The 12,219-nt window shown below is 55.4% G+C and overlaps 5 protein-coding genes across 5 annotated transcripts; 3 read left to right on the forward strand and 2 right to left on the reverse strand.

Annotated features, from left to right (window-relative positions):
• Positions 1-527: 527 nt before the first annotated feature.
• Positions 528-1,176, forward strand: E0L32_011098 (uncharacterized protein; the record flags this gene model as incomplete). Its single annotated transcript, XM_031133790.1, has 4 exons — positions 528-530; positions 707-934; positions 1,008-1,066; positions 1,152-1,176. 4 exons carry the CDS (start codon positions 528-530, stop codon positions 1,174-1,176), a joined length of 315 nt encoding a protein of 104 aa, XP_030988664.1.
• A 1,465-nt stretch (positions 1,177-2,641) lies between these two features.
• Positions 2,642-3,425, reverse strand: E0L32_011099 (uncharacterized protein; the record flags this gene model as incomplete). Its single annotated transcript, XM_031133791.1, has 3 exons — positions 2,642-2,763; positions 2,827-3,076; positions 3,141-3,425. The coding sequence occupies 3 exons, from the start codon at positions 3,423-3,425 to the stop codon at positions 2,642-2,644; spliced, it is 657 nt and encodes a 218-aa protein (XP_030988665.1).
• A 1,832-nt stretch (positions 3,426-5,257) lies between these two features.
• On the forward strand, positions 5,258-6,854 carry E0L32_011100 (uncharacterized protein; the record flags this gene model as incomplete). The annotated part of the gene is made up of 5 exons (XM_031133792.1): positions 5,258-5,421; positions 5,481-5,719; positions 5,805-5,931; positions 6,006-6,603; positions 6,768-6,854. 5 exons carry the CDS (start codon positions 5,258-5,260, stop codon positions 6,852-6,854), a joined length of 1,215 nt encoding a protein of 404 aa, XP_030988666.1.
• Positions 6,855-8,405: 1,551 nt separating this feature from the next.
• Positions 8,406-10,798, forward strand: E0L32_011101 (uncharacterized protein; the record flags this gene model as incomplete). The annotated part of the gene is made up of 2 exons (XM_031133793.1): positions 8,406-8,463; positions 8,529-10,798. The coding sequence occupies 2 exons, from the start codon at positions 8,406-8,408 to the stop codon at positions 10,796-10,798; spliced, it is 2,328 nt and encodes a 775-aa protein (XP_030988667.1).
• A 460-nt stretch (positions 10,799-11,258) lies between these two features.
• On the reverse strand, positions 11,259-12,086 carry E0L32_011102 (uncharacterized protein; the record flags this gene model as incomplete). Its single annotated transcript, XM_031133794.1, has 4 exons — positions 11,259-11,411; positions 11,480-11,580; positions 11,649-11,894; positions 12,020-12,086. The coding sequence occupies 4 exons, from the start codon at positions 12,084-12,086 to the stop codon at positions 11,259-11,261; spliced, it is 567 nt and encodes a 188-aa protein (XP_030988668.1).
• Positions 12,087-12,219: the final 133 nt, after the last annotated feature.

A 12,219-nucleotide genomic window follows, 5' to 3' on the forward strand; every position in this document is an offset into this window, starting at 1 on the left:
ATATCCTTATATTAAGTACCTAATAACTCCGGGTCACCTTGTAACGGTGGTCTTTTAATTAATCAACACTTCTGTAGCCGATCAGGTACTGACATCCTTGCACGTAGACCGTTCAATCTCTTGATACACTTGAGTCTCGTTCGTTGGTATGTAGCCCAAATGAGCAGATACACAGAGACTCGGTAAATCCGCCAAAACAGAATGCCTTTACCAGTGATTTATGAGCTCAGCGAGTTTAAAGGTTCAATGTGAAGTGAAGCTTGTTCAGGGGATTGATCTTCGTCATCCAATGAGGTGGGTCGACTTAGACATTGAAGCCTCGGTCATTGGTCGGCAACGGAAATTTTGGCGCTCCGGGGGGTCGGAAAATTTGCCAGAGGTTCTAGATACTCTTGGAAGCTCTGCGCCGTCGCGAACCGATCTCCCCCAGATAAATTCCCCCAGCATCATCCCATCCCCCCGACGACACCCATAACGACTACGACGAAACATCAATTGCCCTCTTCACATTCTTCTGCACATTCACAATGGTAAGCACCCAATGCATGGTTCAGGCAGAACTGCTCTGCTATAACCCAAGGGCAGAGCTTGCGCTTGCTGGAGCTCGAAGCAGAGCTCGGAGCTCCCGCCTCCTTCCTCTCTCCCGGGGCCGAGAGCTCTTCTTCCAAACGCTTCATAGCATTGAGCTAACTCTTATCCCGTTCAGGCCACCTCGCTCAAGTCCATCCGCTCCCTCGTCCCCCTCCTGGACCGCGTCCTGGTCCAGCGCGTCAAGGCCGAGGCCAAGACCGCCAGCGGCATTTTCCTGCCCGAGTCGAGCGTCAAGGAGCTCAACGAGGCCAAGGTCCTCGCCGTCGGCCCCGGCGGCCTGGACAAGGACGGCAAGAGGACCCCCATGGGCGTCGCTACCGGCGACCGCGTCCTGATCCCTCAAGTATGTGGCATCATTTCCCTGGCAATCCTGTTTTTTTTTTCCTTTCTTTTTGCTGACAGAAGGCGTGTTGCAGTATGGCGGTTCCCCCGTCAAGGTCGGCGAGGACGAGTACCACCTCTTCCGTGACAGCGAGTAAGTCTAATTTCTACCCTCCACGGCCTGGCCATGCGTGGCCCACCTGTTATCGGGAACATCGGGCTAACATGTGCTGTTACAGGATTCTGGCCAAGATCAACGAGTAAATACGGCGGAAGAAAAAGACGGAATACCCCCACAACGAACAAAAATGTATTAAAATGATGTATCAAAATCGAATTACAGGCATTATAAGAGGCAAATTTGCATAGGAATAGGGGCTTGTTAATATAGGCGTACCGCTTCTTTCCAGTTTCGAGTGGTGTAGAGGTCTGGTGGACGAAATACAACTCCACTCTTTGTCACCATGGCCATTTATTTCAGTTCCGACCGGTATATGTGAGGTAGCTTGGGTTCTGTCGAGGAGTCATGGACCGCCGCCATTGAGCTCTGCCTGCCCTTGGGCACCCTGCTGCTCCCAGAAGTGCCCTGTTTGCTCCCAGCTGACCTGACCAACTGTAAGTAGGTAAGGTGTCTTGGGATTTGTCAGACTTGGCAAATCGATGCTAGCAACCTGCAAGGAGATGAGTCTTCGAGTCCAGGTCACCACGGAAGTCTCGAGCGAGACAAGCTCTTCATCTCTCGTCAAATGGCGGGCTAAACGACACGGTCGAGGCAGCAGTGTGTCGCCCCTGGAGTGAGAGTAAACAGGCTTCATGGTTTCTTCAAAGCTCGCACTTACACCATTCACCCGCAGCATCCAGGAGGCAAGTGCATTCCTCTGTATTTCACAGACGAACAGTGCGCTTTCGTCCCTGGGTGTTTTGGCTCTCACGTTCTCAGTACCATATCTACGGTGTTGTTATCACACTGTGAAGAGGCCTACATTAGGTAGTGTTTCCAGCCAGGCGACGAGCTCAGTAACAATCCAGGCTCGCGGGTCAAGCACACTATTACGGCGGCAGTCGCTCAGAGCATGTCAAGGCATGCAGATCCCACCAGGTAGGAATAGATTACGCCGAGTAGCAGCGGGACTTGCACAAGGTTAAAAATCAACATCAAGCAATCCCGTTTCTTGGATGCCTGTGTGTAAGTGCCGCCGGATCGGCATGCTAGGCATTAATATAGGGCGTGTGTATTGTGGGTGCGTGCGGTTGCGCCAGTGTGTGCTTTGGGGGGGGGCGCGAAGGGACCGGCGGCTGTCGGTCTCGCGATCCACCAGATTTGGGCCATTGCGAAAAATCACGCCATCCACGCTAAGCCAAATATAGGCATCTCTCTGGGGGTAGAATGGGCAGTTAAATGTCTATTGCCCTCTGCTTTGAGCCGCATTTCCTCTGTTTCAACCTCATTCCTCTACTTGGACGTCACAGGTGGCCATGAAGACCTTCCTTGGTCATTTATGAACGGTATATTCAAGAGACTTCTTTGCCAGCGGCGGGTGTTGAGCACCACGCGCTCTATTCATTAGCACCGGACACTGTCCTTCGAGATACCCAAAAAGCAGAAATTACTTGCTCGTCGATTCCCAGAGATACATGACAAGGAAAGACTTCATAACGGTCATGACATATACGGTATTGGACCGCATTCTCCTCCTGTTCCTTCCACTGCTACTCTTCTCTGTTTCGTTCACTCCTTCAAGAGCTGCCCGTAGGCAGAGTAGTAGCCACACTTGGCGACGTGGGAGCTCTTGCCCGTCTTCTCATTGAAGATGTTGCAGCCGCCCTTGGCAACGTTGGGTGGCGTATATACTGGCCAGTGTCAGTATTCACAACCGCAAAGAGGGAGGAGGCCAGCGTATCGGGTCTACGCACAATGAAGGGAAACAGCGAAGTCGCTCCCTTGGTTGGTGACTCGGTGCACTCCCAGCTCGTCGGCCATGTACGCCACGGCATTCTCCTTATGGACTCTCTCAGACAGCACTGTCATGGGCTCTTCTTGATCACCCTGGGGGAAGGCGAAGCGGGTTTCGGTCAGGTTGCCACGAAGAATCTTCATCAGGCAGTGTGCATTGCCGTGGTCGTGGATGGGGCTGCCCTTGCCTGGCGTCCAGACAAGCACGAGCTGTGTTTGTTGTGGTTAGACACAAGTGTGTTGGTCTATGGTTGAAGGGGGGGCCTCGACATACCAGGTTGCTCTTGCCATTGCCTTCGTCAACGAGGTTCCGGGTATAGCCACGACTGGCATCTCCCATGGCGAACCTTACCCAGCCCAGTTCGGCACTCTGGTATTGCTCCATCAGGCGCATTAGGTGTGCTACGTCGACATCATCAGACGTCAGGCCGGACGATGGACCCAGTGCCTTCTTCAACGCGACGACGAGATCCTCGAACCGATTCGAGTCGAGGGTGCAGGCCTGCATGGGGCTCTGCGGCTCCACGGCGTTTCTTGCAACGATGTCGACGGCCATCATGTTGGATTACTCTAGGGCACGATGATGAAAGATGCTATGATAGGGGGATGGTGTTGATGTTGACCGCCTTGGACGCTTGAGGGTATCTAGGTGTGGACGTGGCCATGATATGAGGATGGCCCTTGGCTATGGAATGGCGGTGTCGAGCGCAGCGGAAGAGAGGGGGGGATTCAATCGGCGACCCGATTATCGGATGGGGGCAGGCAGGATGGCATGGGCTCTGGGCAGCCGCGAGGCCCATGGTCATACGACCCCATCAGAACTGCCAGTCTACGTCTTATCTTGCCGCAATTGTTCGGATGCGACCGGAGTCGCCCAACGATGAGCGAGGGTTGCTGCCGAATTCGGCTTGGTGTGATCCCTCCACAGCGTCGCAGGAACACACATATCTATCCATACAGTGTGAAAGCGCGCTGTCGCACGCACGCAAAAAGGCTCGCTATCGTCTCCTTTCACCCAACGCGGGCGCACACCCGTTCGGCCTTGCGACCTTCGCACATCACGTCGATAGAGTTCCACGAGCCATCATTTGCGTTGCAGGGCGATCCCTGATGGGGGTTTGTCTTGGTGTTAGTCGCCGTTTCTCAATTGCAAACATCCGGTGAATGGATGCGGGACAAAGAGGTTCTCTTACTGTGCTTGGATGCCAAAGTGGAACTAAAAGGGAATTAGCTTTCTCGCCAGAATCCTTGGGGCTTGGGAACAAGTTGGTCGAATGAAGACAGCGAAGCAGGTCACAGGTGCGCGGCGCTGGAAGCCCGCATTGCCCATGACGCAATGCCTCTTGATATCGTACTCCTCGTCCGCATGTTGTACCCCCCCTTTCTCAACTGATATGATGTGTCCAGCCCGCCGACCCGTTCAATCGGCGAATGCCCGGGCCAATGCCCGTTATCTTTGGTGGTGCCCAGAAATGGTCTTGGGCCAGCGCGATTTAGCGCCTTGACGGGCAATCGCCGATTGAACCCATGTGGACACCTGGGTTGGGATGCAGAATACCTAGGTAGAATAGATATTGTCACTTGAGCCACCTTTCAACTCTTCAACTTCTCTCTTGTCCTAAAACATAACAATACTACCTTTTTATAGAGTAATTTTCTATGTCAGAACTGGATGCATTCACACAGGGTGAAGAAAGCTATCAAGAGTCAGAAGAGAAACATCGAATACATACGTGCCAGTGAGTCATCTGGGTTATAATCTTCATCAAGACCTAGTTTTGATTCTTGAATACAATCCTTTCAATTGAAATTCGGCAAGTGGCAGCAATGAAACCATGGTTGCTGACTGTGTGCAGATCAAGTCACCGTCCAGGCCGTGACCAGATGACTCGAGAATTTCCCGCCTTCGGGTGGGTCGCTCCGGGTCTCGGCTTCGCCCCCGGCGGACGGCGCCGCCGATTTTGGTGGACCACATGCGTCAATGTTTTAAGCTTCGTATTTTGAGAGTCAGCATCCCATTCCCATTCTCATAGCAGTCACGGATGGATAAAGGCCCGGCAACACCTTATGTGAACGGCCGTTGTTTGCACGATCTGGGTTCTCCAAATCTTGCATCGCACTTTCCTGCTTTGTCCAGCCAACACATTCGTCACTGAGCGAAGGGGGCCGGAGTAATTTTCGGAGACGGAAAGCTAGCATCGTCACCGTCACGGCGCGGGCCCAGGCACACGATATACAGAACCATTACCGCCTTCTTCAGTCAGTGTACAGTCAAAGAGACACCAGCAACTGCAGCATTATCATCCACAAGCCATGTCGGACACAAGGACGTGCTCCAGGACGGACCAGCAGGCGCCCAACAACAGCATCCCCCTGCGCCGGATGTCCACCATGGCGTCTCCCGGCAACCCGTCTTTCGAGTCGGAAGGGGCCGAGACGGATGTGGACATTTGCACCAGCGATCTGGGCGCCGGCGCCGACAACCTCGCGCCGACGGGCCAGCCGTGCAAGGAGAACACGGGCTGGCGCAGGATCGTGAGAAATTTCACTCCGTCGTAAGTCTTCTCCCCCGTCGAGATCATCGCGGGGCCCGCTGACATCCCGCGATTGCAAGATGGTTCTCGGTGAACATGGGCACGGGCATCGTCTCGGTCCTGCTGCACAACCTGCCGTACAACGCGTACTGGATCCAGGTCATCTCGTACATCTTCTTCGCGCTCAACATCGTCCTCTTCACCGTCTTCTTCGCCATCACCGTGGCGCGGTACCTGCTGTACCCGGAGATCTTTGTGGTCATGCTCAAGCACCCGGCCCAGTCTCTGTTCCTGGGCTGCCTGCCCATGGGCTTTGCAAGTCAGTACTAGTCATCGTCCTCCTTGTGCTTTTTCTAAAACACCGTCCGTGAACCCCGTTGCTGACTCTGGATCCTGACACAAAGCCATCGTGAACATGATCGTCTTTGTATGCGCGCCATGGGGCGACGCGTTCATCTACCTGGCCTGGGGACTCTGGTGGGTCGACGCAGCGGTCTCCGCCATCTGCTGCCTGACCATCCCCTTCGTTGCGTAAGTTTCTCCTCGAGAAAATATACCCGGCCAGACTGGTTGACTGACTGGACTCCGCCTTGCTTGATTCTCAGCGCCCACCACCACAGGCGCCAGCTGGACCAGATCACCGCCGCCCTGCTCCTGCCCGTCGTCCCCGTCATCGTGGCGTCGGCCTCGGGCGGCATCGTGGCCGAGGTCCTGCCCAACGCGAGCCACGCCGTGACCACCGTCGTCGTCTCGTACGTGCTCATGGGCCTCGGCCAGTTCTTCTCCTTCTACATCCTCGCCATCTACCTGCTGCGCCTGCAGGTGCACGACCTGCCGCCGCGCGAGGTCCTCGTCTCGGTCTTCCTGCCCGTCGGCCCCCTGGGCCAGGGCGGCTTCGGCATCCAGCAGCTGGGCAAGGTGTGCCTCGAGCTGTTCCCGCGGGCGCAGGCGCTCGGCGCCGTGGGCGTGGACCCGATGCGCGGCGGCGAGGTCGCGTACGTGCTCGGCGTCGTGGGCGCGCTGTGCATGTGGGGCGCCGCGCTGGGCTGGCTCACCTTTGCGCTCATCTCCATCTTCTCCATCAAGCGGTTCCCGTTCAACATGGGCTGGTGGGGGTTCACGTTCCCGCTCGGCGTGTTCACGACGTGCACCGGCCTCATGGCGGAGGAGCTGTCGAGCGGGTTCCTCAGGGTGTTGACTACCGTGAGTTGCTGATACTTCCTGTTTCTCTCCCTTTTTGTGTTGGGGGGGAGGGTGTGTCCGTTTCCAGAATTTTGTTGCTGACGAGGTCTCCTTGATTCGATCAGATCTTCTCCCTCTCGGTGGTCCTGCTGTGGACGGTGGTTGCTGTCCGGACGACGATGCAGGCTGCTTCTGGCGAGATGTTCAACGCTCCTTGCCTCAAGGACTTGAGGCCCAAGGAGCAGCAGGGTGGCTGTGATAGGACGGCATGATCTTGGGTAGTGTTCATCACAATGGCTCAGATGCGAGGGCCAACAAACTGCTAGGTCGGAAGCACACACCACCCTATGATTCACCTGCCCTCACCCTCAGACTCACCTCCCTCCCACCCCACCACCAAAGGCGACAACCCCTTATCATTCTAAACAGAGTGCCTTATTTCCATAGGGGGTTGGGATGGCGAATGGCGTAGTGGTTAACCGCGACAAATTAACGTGGATTCCACAAAACTAACTTGCTATTCCTCTCCCCCTTAGGAAAGGACACCACAGAACCAATGTGGCTGACCTCCTCCCCCCGATGAAAAATCTCGATGGGGGTTTTTCGTAGCCAGGAGTTCGACTCCTGGTAAGCTTTTTTTGCCTCTGTCTTTTTTTTTTTTTATTTCTCATCCATCGCTGTGATACCACGAAGGATATATCTCTTCTCCGGGGAGGGAAAAAAAAGTATCTTAATCGAACACACCGTCATTCGAACTTGGAGATAGTTCTTGATATCCCCTATCTTCCGCCCCTGGCTCTCGTAGTATGTATATACATTTACATCAGAACGCCACGACAAATAGAAATCCACGACACCACATTTACAAGGAACGCTGGTCTAGAGTCGGTGCGTGTTACCGGATCTTGACCGAACTCGATTCGCACATCAACACAACCCCGACAATGCACAGTGTCTTTGTAAAGGGGGCAAATTTCACCGTCAGTAAGTATGCGACAACCAATATCGGACTCGACGTGTAACGGTCCATTCTTCCCAAGCTTGTACAGAAGGGGGGGTTACTCGTAAGCGTTTTCTCTTCATATAATGTTCAGCCCTTGCTCTTCCTCCGCCAGCACTCACAGGAGTCTAGGAATGGCACACAGACAAGAGCGGCCAACTCCCCTGTCTCAGCCCTGCAAGCTCGGGAGAGGCTTGGTACAAGAATCGTACAATGTCATTTACAGGATGCATCTTGAGGGGCAAGGGCAAGATGACCAGGCGGGCAGAGAGGTCGTCGCCAGGGTCCCTTTCCCAGGAACCGTCAACCTGGAAGTTCGAAAAGACAATGGCCGAGGTGGCAACTATGCTTTACATCATTATTTCTTCATACGTACAAGGAACACTCGCCTCTGCATGTATGGATAAGAATATATCACACCATACCAGAAACTTGCCCAAAAAGGAGAGAGAACCTTTTGATTGAGACGGTAAGATAGTGGGAGTCTTATGTATGTGTAGGTAAGTAAGAGAAAGTGCATCCATGTTGATTAGACCGTAACCAATTGCCAGCCTCCTGAGGTCAAACCAGAATGGATTTACTGCTTTCGGCAGCTTACACGGGAGCATCTAAATCTGGTGGTTAACTGCGGACCCCTGACGCTCCGCCTGTCAGCGTTGACGGTTTAGCAATCGACCCACCGTTGACACCGCGGGGACATCAATCTCCAAGTCTTAGTGGGGTCAAAATTCGTGCTCCGGATTTTCAGACTTTGTGGACGGCATGCAACTGCGGTTCGTGTAGTCCCATAATCTGTCGTGAGTGGTGCAACGTTCTCGTGGCAATGGCAGACGCTCGCAGATCCTGGGCCACCGGCTCATTTCTGCAGGATGCCACGCATGGTGAGTCCCTCATTGCGTACCTGTCCTGGCACGGACTTCCTAATAATGTTATGCGCTTGGGACAGTTGCGATCGAAACATGGCACGCTTACAGAACGCCCATCATCCTCACGACCTTCTTCGTCCTGTTCGGGTTGCTCATATACCTACACCTCACCGAGGAGAGAGGCCAACTCCTTGTGCTGCCGAAGATCTACGAGCAGGACACAAAGCCCCAGCCAGAACAACAGCTGGACGAGAAGGTAGTTGAGTTGCCCAAAGCTACGGCGGCGAGCAAAACCAATGGACCGCGGAGGATCAAGGGCGAATTGAACAAGCCGAACAAAACTATTCAAATTCAGGAGGTCTCAAGGAGCGAGGAGATCCAAGTACTGGTATTCTTCTCGTCCATCACAGCCACCACTCAGAAAGTCGCATCCGAGTATGCGCAGACTCTCGACAAGGCTCTGAGCGGCATCGACACGACCTCCGGCGCAAGCTTCCTTCCGATACAGGTTTTGGATCTTGCAGAAGTAGATCTTGACGAATACTTCATCACCCCACCCAAGATCAAAGGACGCAATGGCAGCTTCGTCGACACTTTCTACCTTTTCCTCATCCCGAGTTACAACATCGACACTATCAACGACACCTTCCTTGAGCACATGAATGAGACGCATCATGATTTCAGGATAGACACGGCAGCACTCGCCCCGATACTCGGGTATTCAGTGTTCGGACTAGGTGACAAGGAGGGCTGGCCTACAGAGGACGAGGGCTTCTGCTTTCAGGCAAAGGAGATTGACAAGTGGATGGCCAAGTTGACCGGCCGAAAGAGAGCATATCCACTAGGCGTGGGCGACTCCAAGGGCGACTTTAAAGAAAGACTTGCCGAGTGGTCATCTGGTGTTGTCGATGTGCTGAGTCTCGTATCTCAAACTGGGTCGCTCGGCGAAGGTGTAGTCGGATCCGGGGATCCCATTGAGAGCGACGATGAAGAGGAAGCAGAAGATGACGACGGAGAGGTCCTGTTCGACGAAGGTTCTGTGCCAAATATGAGCAAGCTGAAGCAGCAAGGTCGCATTGATGACCTGGAAGATCTGGGGAGGATGATCAAGAAGGAGTCAGGTCCGGCCCCCGTCGCGGTCGACTTCACCTCCTATGGCAAGCGAACGGCCAAGAAGGCACCGACCCAAGCGCCAAAGGAGATGGTTCCGAAAGAATCACCAACATACAAGTCTTTGACCAAGCAGGGCTACGCCATTGTCGGCTCACACTCCGGCGTCAAGATATGCCGCTGGACAAAGTCTGCCCTGCGCGGTCGCGGGTCGTGCTACAAGTTCTCCTTTTACGGCATCAACTCGCACCAGTGCATGGAGACGACGCCGTCCCTCTCGTGCTCCAACAAGTGCGTCTTCTGCTGGCGCCACGGGACCAACCCCGTGGGCACCAACTGGCGTTGGGTCGTCGACCCGCCCGAGCTCATCTTCGCGGGCGTCAAGGAGAACCACTACAAGAAGATCAAGGTGATGCGCGGCGTCCCCGGGGTGCGGGCCGAGCGCTTCGCCGAGGCCATGCGCATCCGGCACTGCGCGCTGTCGCTCGTCGGCGAGCCCATCTTCTACCCGCACATCAACGAGTTCCTCGCCATGCTGCACGCCGAGCGCATCTCGTCCTTCCTCGTCTGCAACGCGCAGCACCCGGACCAGCTCGCGGCGCTGCGGCACGTCACGCAGCTCTACGTCTCCATCGACGCCTCGAACCGCGAGTCCCTGCGCCGCATCGACCGGCCCCTGCACCGCGACTTCTGGGAGCGCTTCCAGCGCTGCCTCGAGGTCCTGCGCGCCCGCCGCTTCCGCCAGCGCACCGTCTTCCGCCTCACCCTCGTCAAGGGCTTCAACGTCGAGGACGAGGTCGCCGGCTACGCCGACCTCGTCGAGAAGGCCCTCCCCTGCTTCGTCGAGATCAAGGGCGTCACCTACTGCGGCACCTCGACGTCGGCCGGCGCCGGCCTGACCATGGGCAACGTGCCCTTCTACCACGAGGTGCAGGAGTTCGTCACGGCGCTCGAGGCCGAGCTGCAGCGCCGCGGGCTCGGGTACGGCCTCGCGGCCGAGCACGCGCACAGCTGCTGCGTGCTCATCGCCAGCGAGCGCTTCCGCGTCGACGGCAGGTGGCACACCGTCATCGACTACGACAAGTTCTTCGCCCTGCTCGAGGAGAGGGGGCCCGACGGCGAGTTCACGCCCGAGGAGTACATGGGGCCCGCGACGCCCGAGTGGGCGACCTGGGGCAACGGCGGCTTCGACCCGCGCGACACGCGCGTCGACAGGAAGGGCAGGGCCATCGAGGGTTAAGCCACCTAAAGTGAATGCCGAGGTGAATAAGAGGGAAATAATAAAATCATATTTTTTGCAACATCATTAAATAAGTGTGTTTTTTCTCTCTCGATAGGCGTGCCACCGCGCCCACATTGCCTTCTTTCCCCCCTCCCCATCCGCAATGAATGTACAAGTTGTTTCTACAGGTAGGTCCTCTATGCAAAGACGCCGGGCAAATTCCAGCGTGCCTTCGTTCCCGTCCCTCGCCATCCTCTGTCAATTCCGTCCGTCCCCGGATCAAGTAGTATACAAGTGGTGGTTCATCGTCCCCCTTGCAACCCTCCCAATAGACCAGTGCATCTAGGCCCACGGGAGAGAAATGACTTGATGCAATGAGTTTTTGCGTTACAAGAGCGAGAGGAGAGCTGCAAAAGGGCGATTATGTTCATGGTCGAATTCATATCTCCCCGTCTGGTTTTTGAGATTGAGGGTAGATTTAGTCGAGACCGACGGTGGGAGGCATGCCGCCAGCGCCAGCACCGAACATGGCAGCCTCCATCTCGGGGGGGATCCCGCTGGAGCCCTGGAAGGCGCCAACCGTGAGGTCGGAGTCGTAGGCGATCATCTCGGCGAGGATGTCGAGGATGGGCTGGTTGCATTATGTCAGACCAATTTCATTCAGGAGTTTCAATTACAAGACGCAGAGGAGACCCATACCTTGGAGACGGTCTTGTCGTAGATGCTGATCAGGTCACCAGGGGTAGGGTAGACCTTGAGGGCCTTGTAGAAGTGCAGAGCAGCCTCCAGACCTCGCGAAGCTGTAGGGTGAATGCAATCAGCAATGCTGTCTTCAAATTCAATTCCTTTGCGTTGTGGCGATGCTCACGGTCGGTAGCGAGGGTCTCGCCCGTCGAGACCTGCTCGAGGAAGTAGGCCTCCTTCTCCTCGACGTTGGTGGGGAAGCCCTCCTCCTTGGCGTCGTCGATAGCGGTATGGATAGCTTGACGCTGCTTGATGGACTGGTACTGGGCCTCCTCCTTCTCTGACCGGATCTGCCGTCTCTCGTTGCGACGCAGGTTGCGACGGAACTCGGGGTTCTTCCGTCGCTGGTGATCGAAGTAGAAAGCATAGGCTGGACGGGGGAAACGCATCGAGTTAGTTGCTTGTTGCAGCACTTTCGACAAATGGCACATGAAACCCTTCAGTGCGACAGAGCCAAAAGGCAGGCGTCATGTAGTTGTGTAGAGTCCAACTCACCAACAAGACCGGTCGCAACCGCGGCAACAGAGGCCGTTACGATCATGGTGGTTTGTGACGACGCCATTGTGATCAAAGGGGGTTGACAATAGAGTGAGGACAGGCCACGGAGGGAGAGAACAACTTCGCAATTGTTGCCCGGGTTTCGTTCGTGACAAGAGCGATGGCAGAAAAGGGTTCCTGTTGCCGGATGCCGGAGA

The sequence above is a fragment of the Thyridium curvatum genome, assembly GCF_004353045.1.
Source record: "Thyridium curvatum strain D216 chromosome Unknown NODE_98_length_142638_cov_87.939612, whole genome shotgun sequence".
Classification (NCBI taxonomy): Eukaryota; Fungi; Ascomycota; class Sordariomycetes; order Thyridiales; family Thyridiaceae; genus Thyridium; species Thyridium curvatum.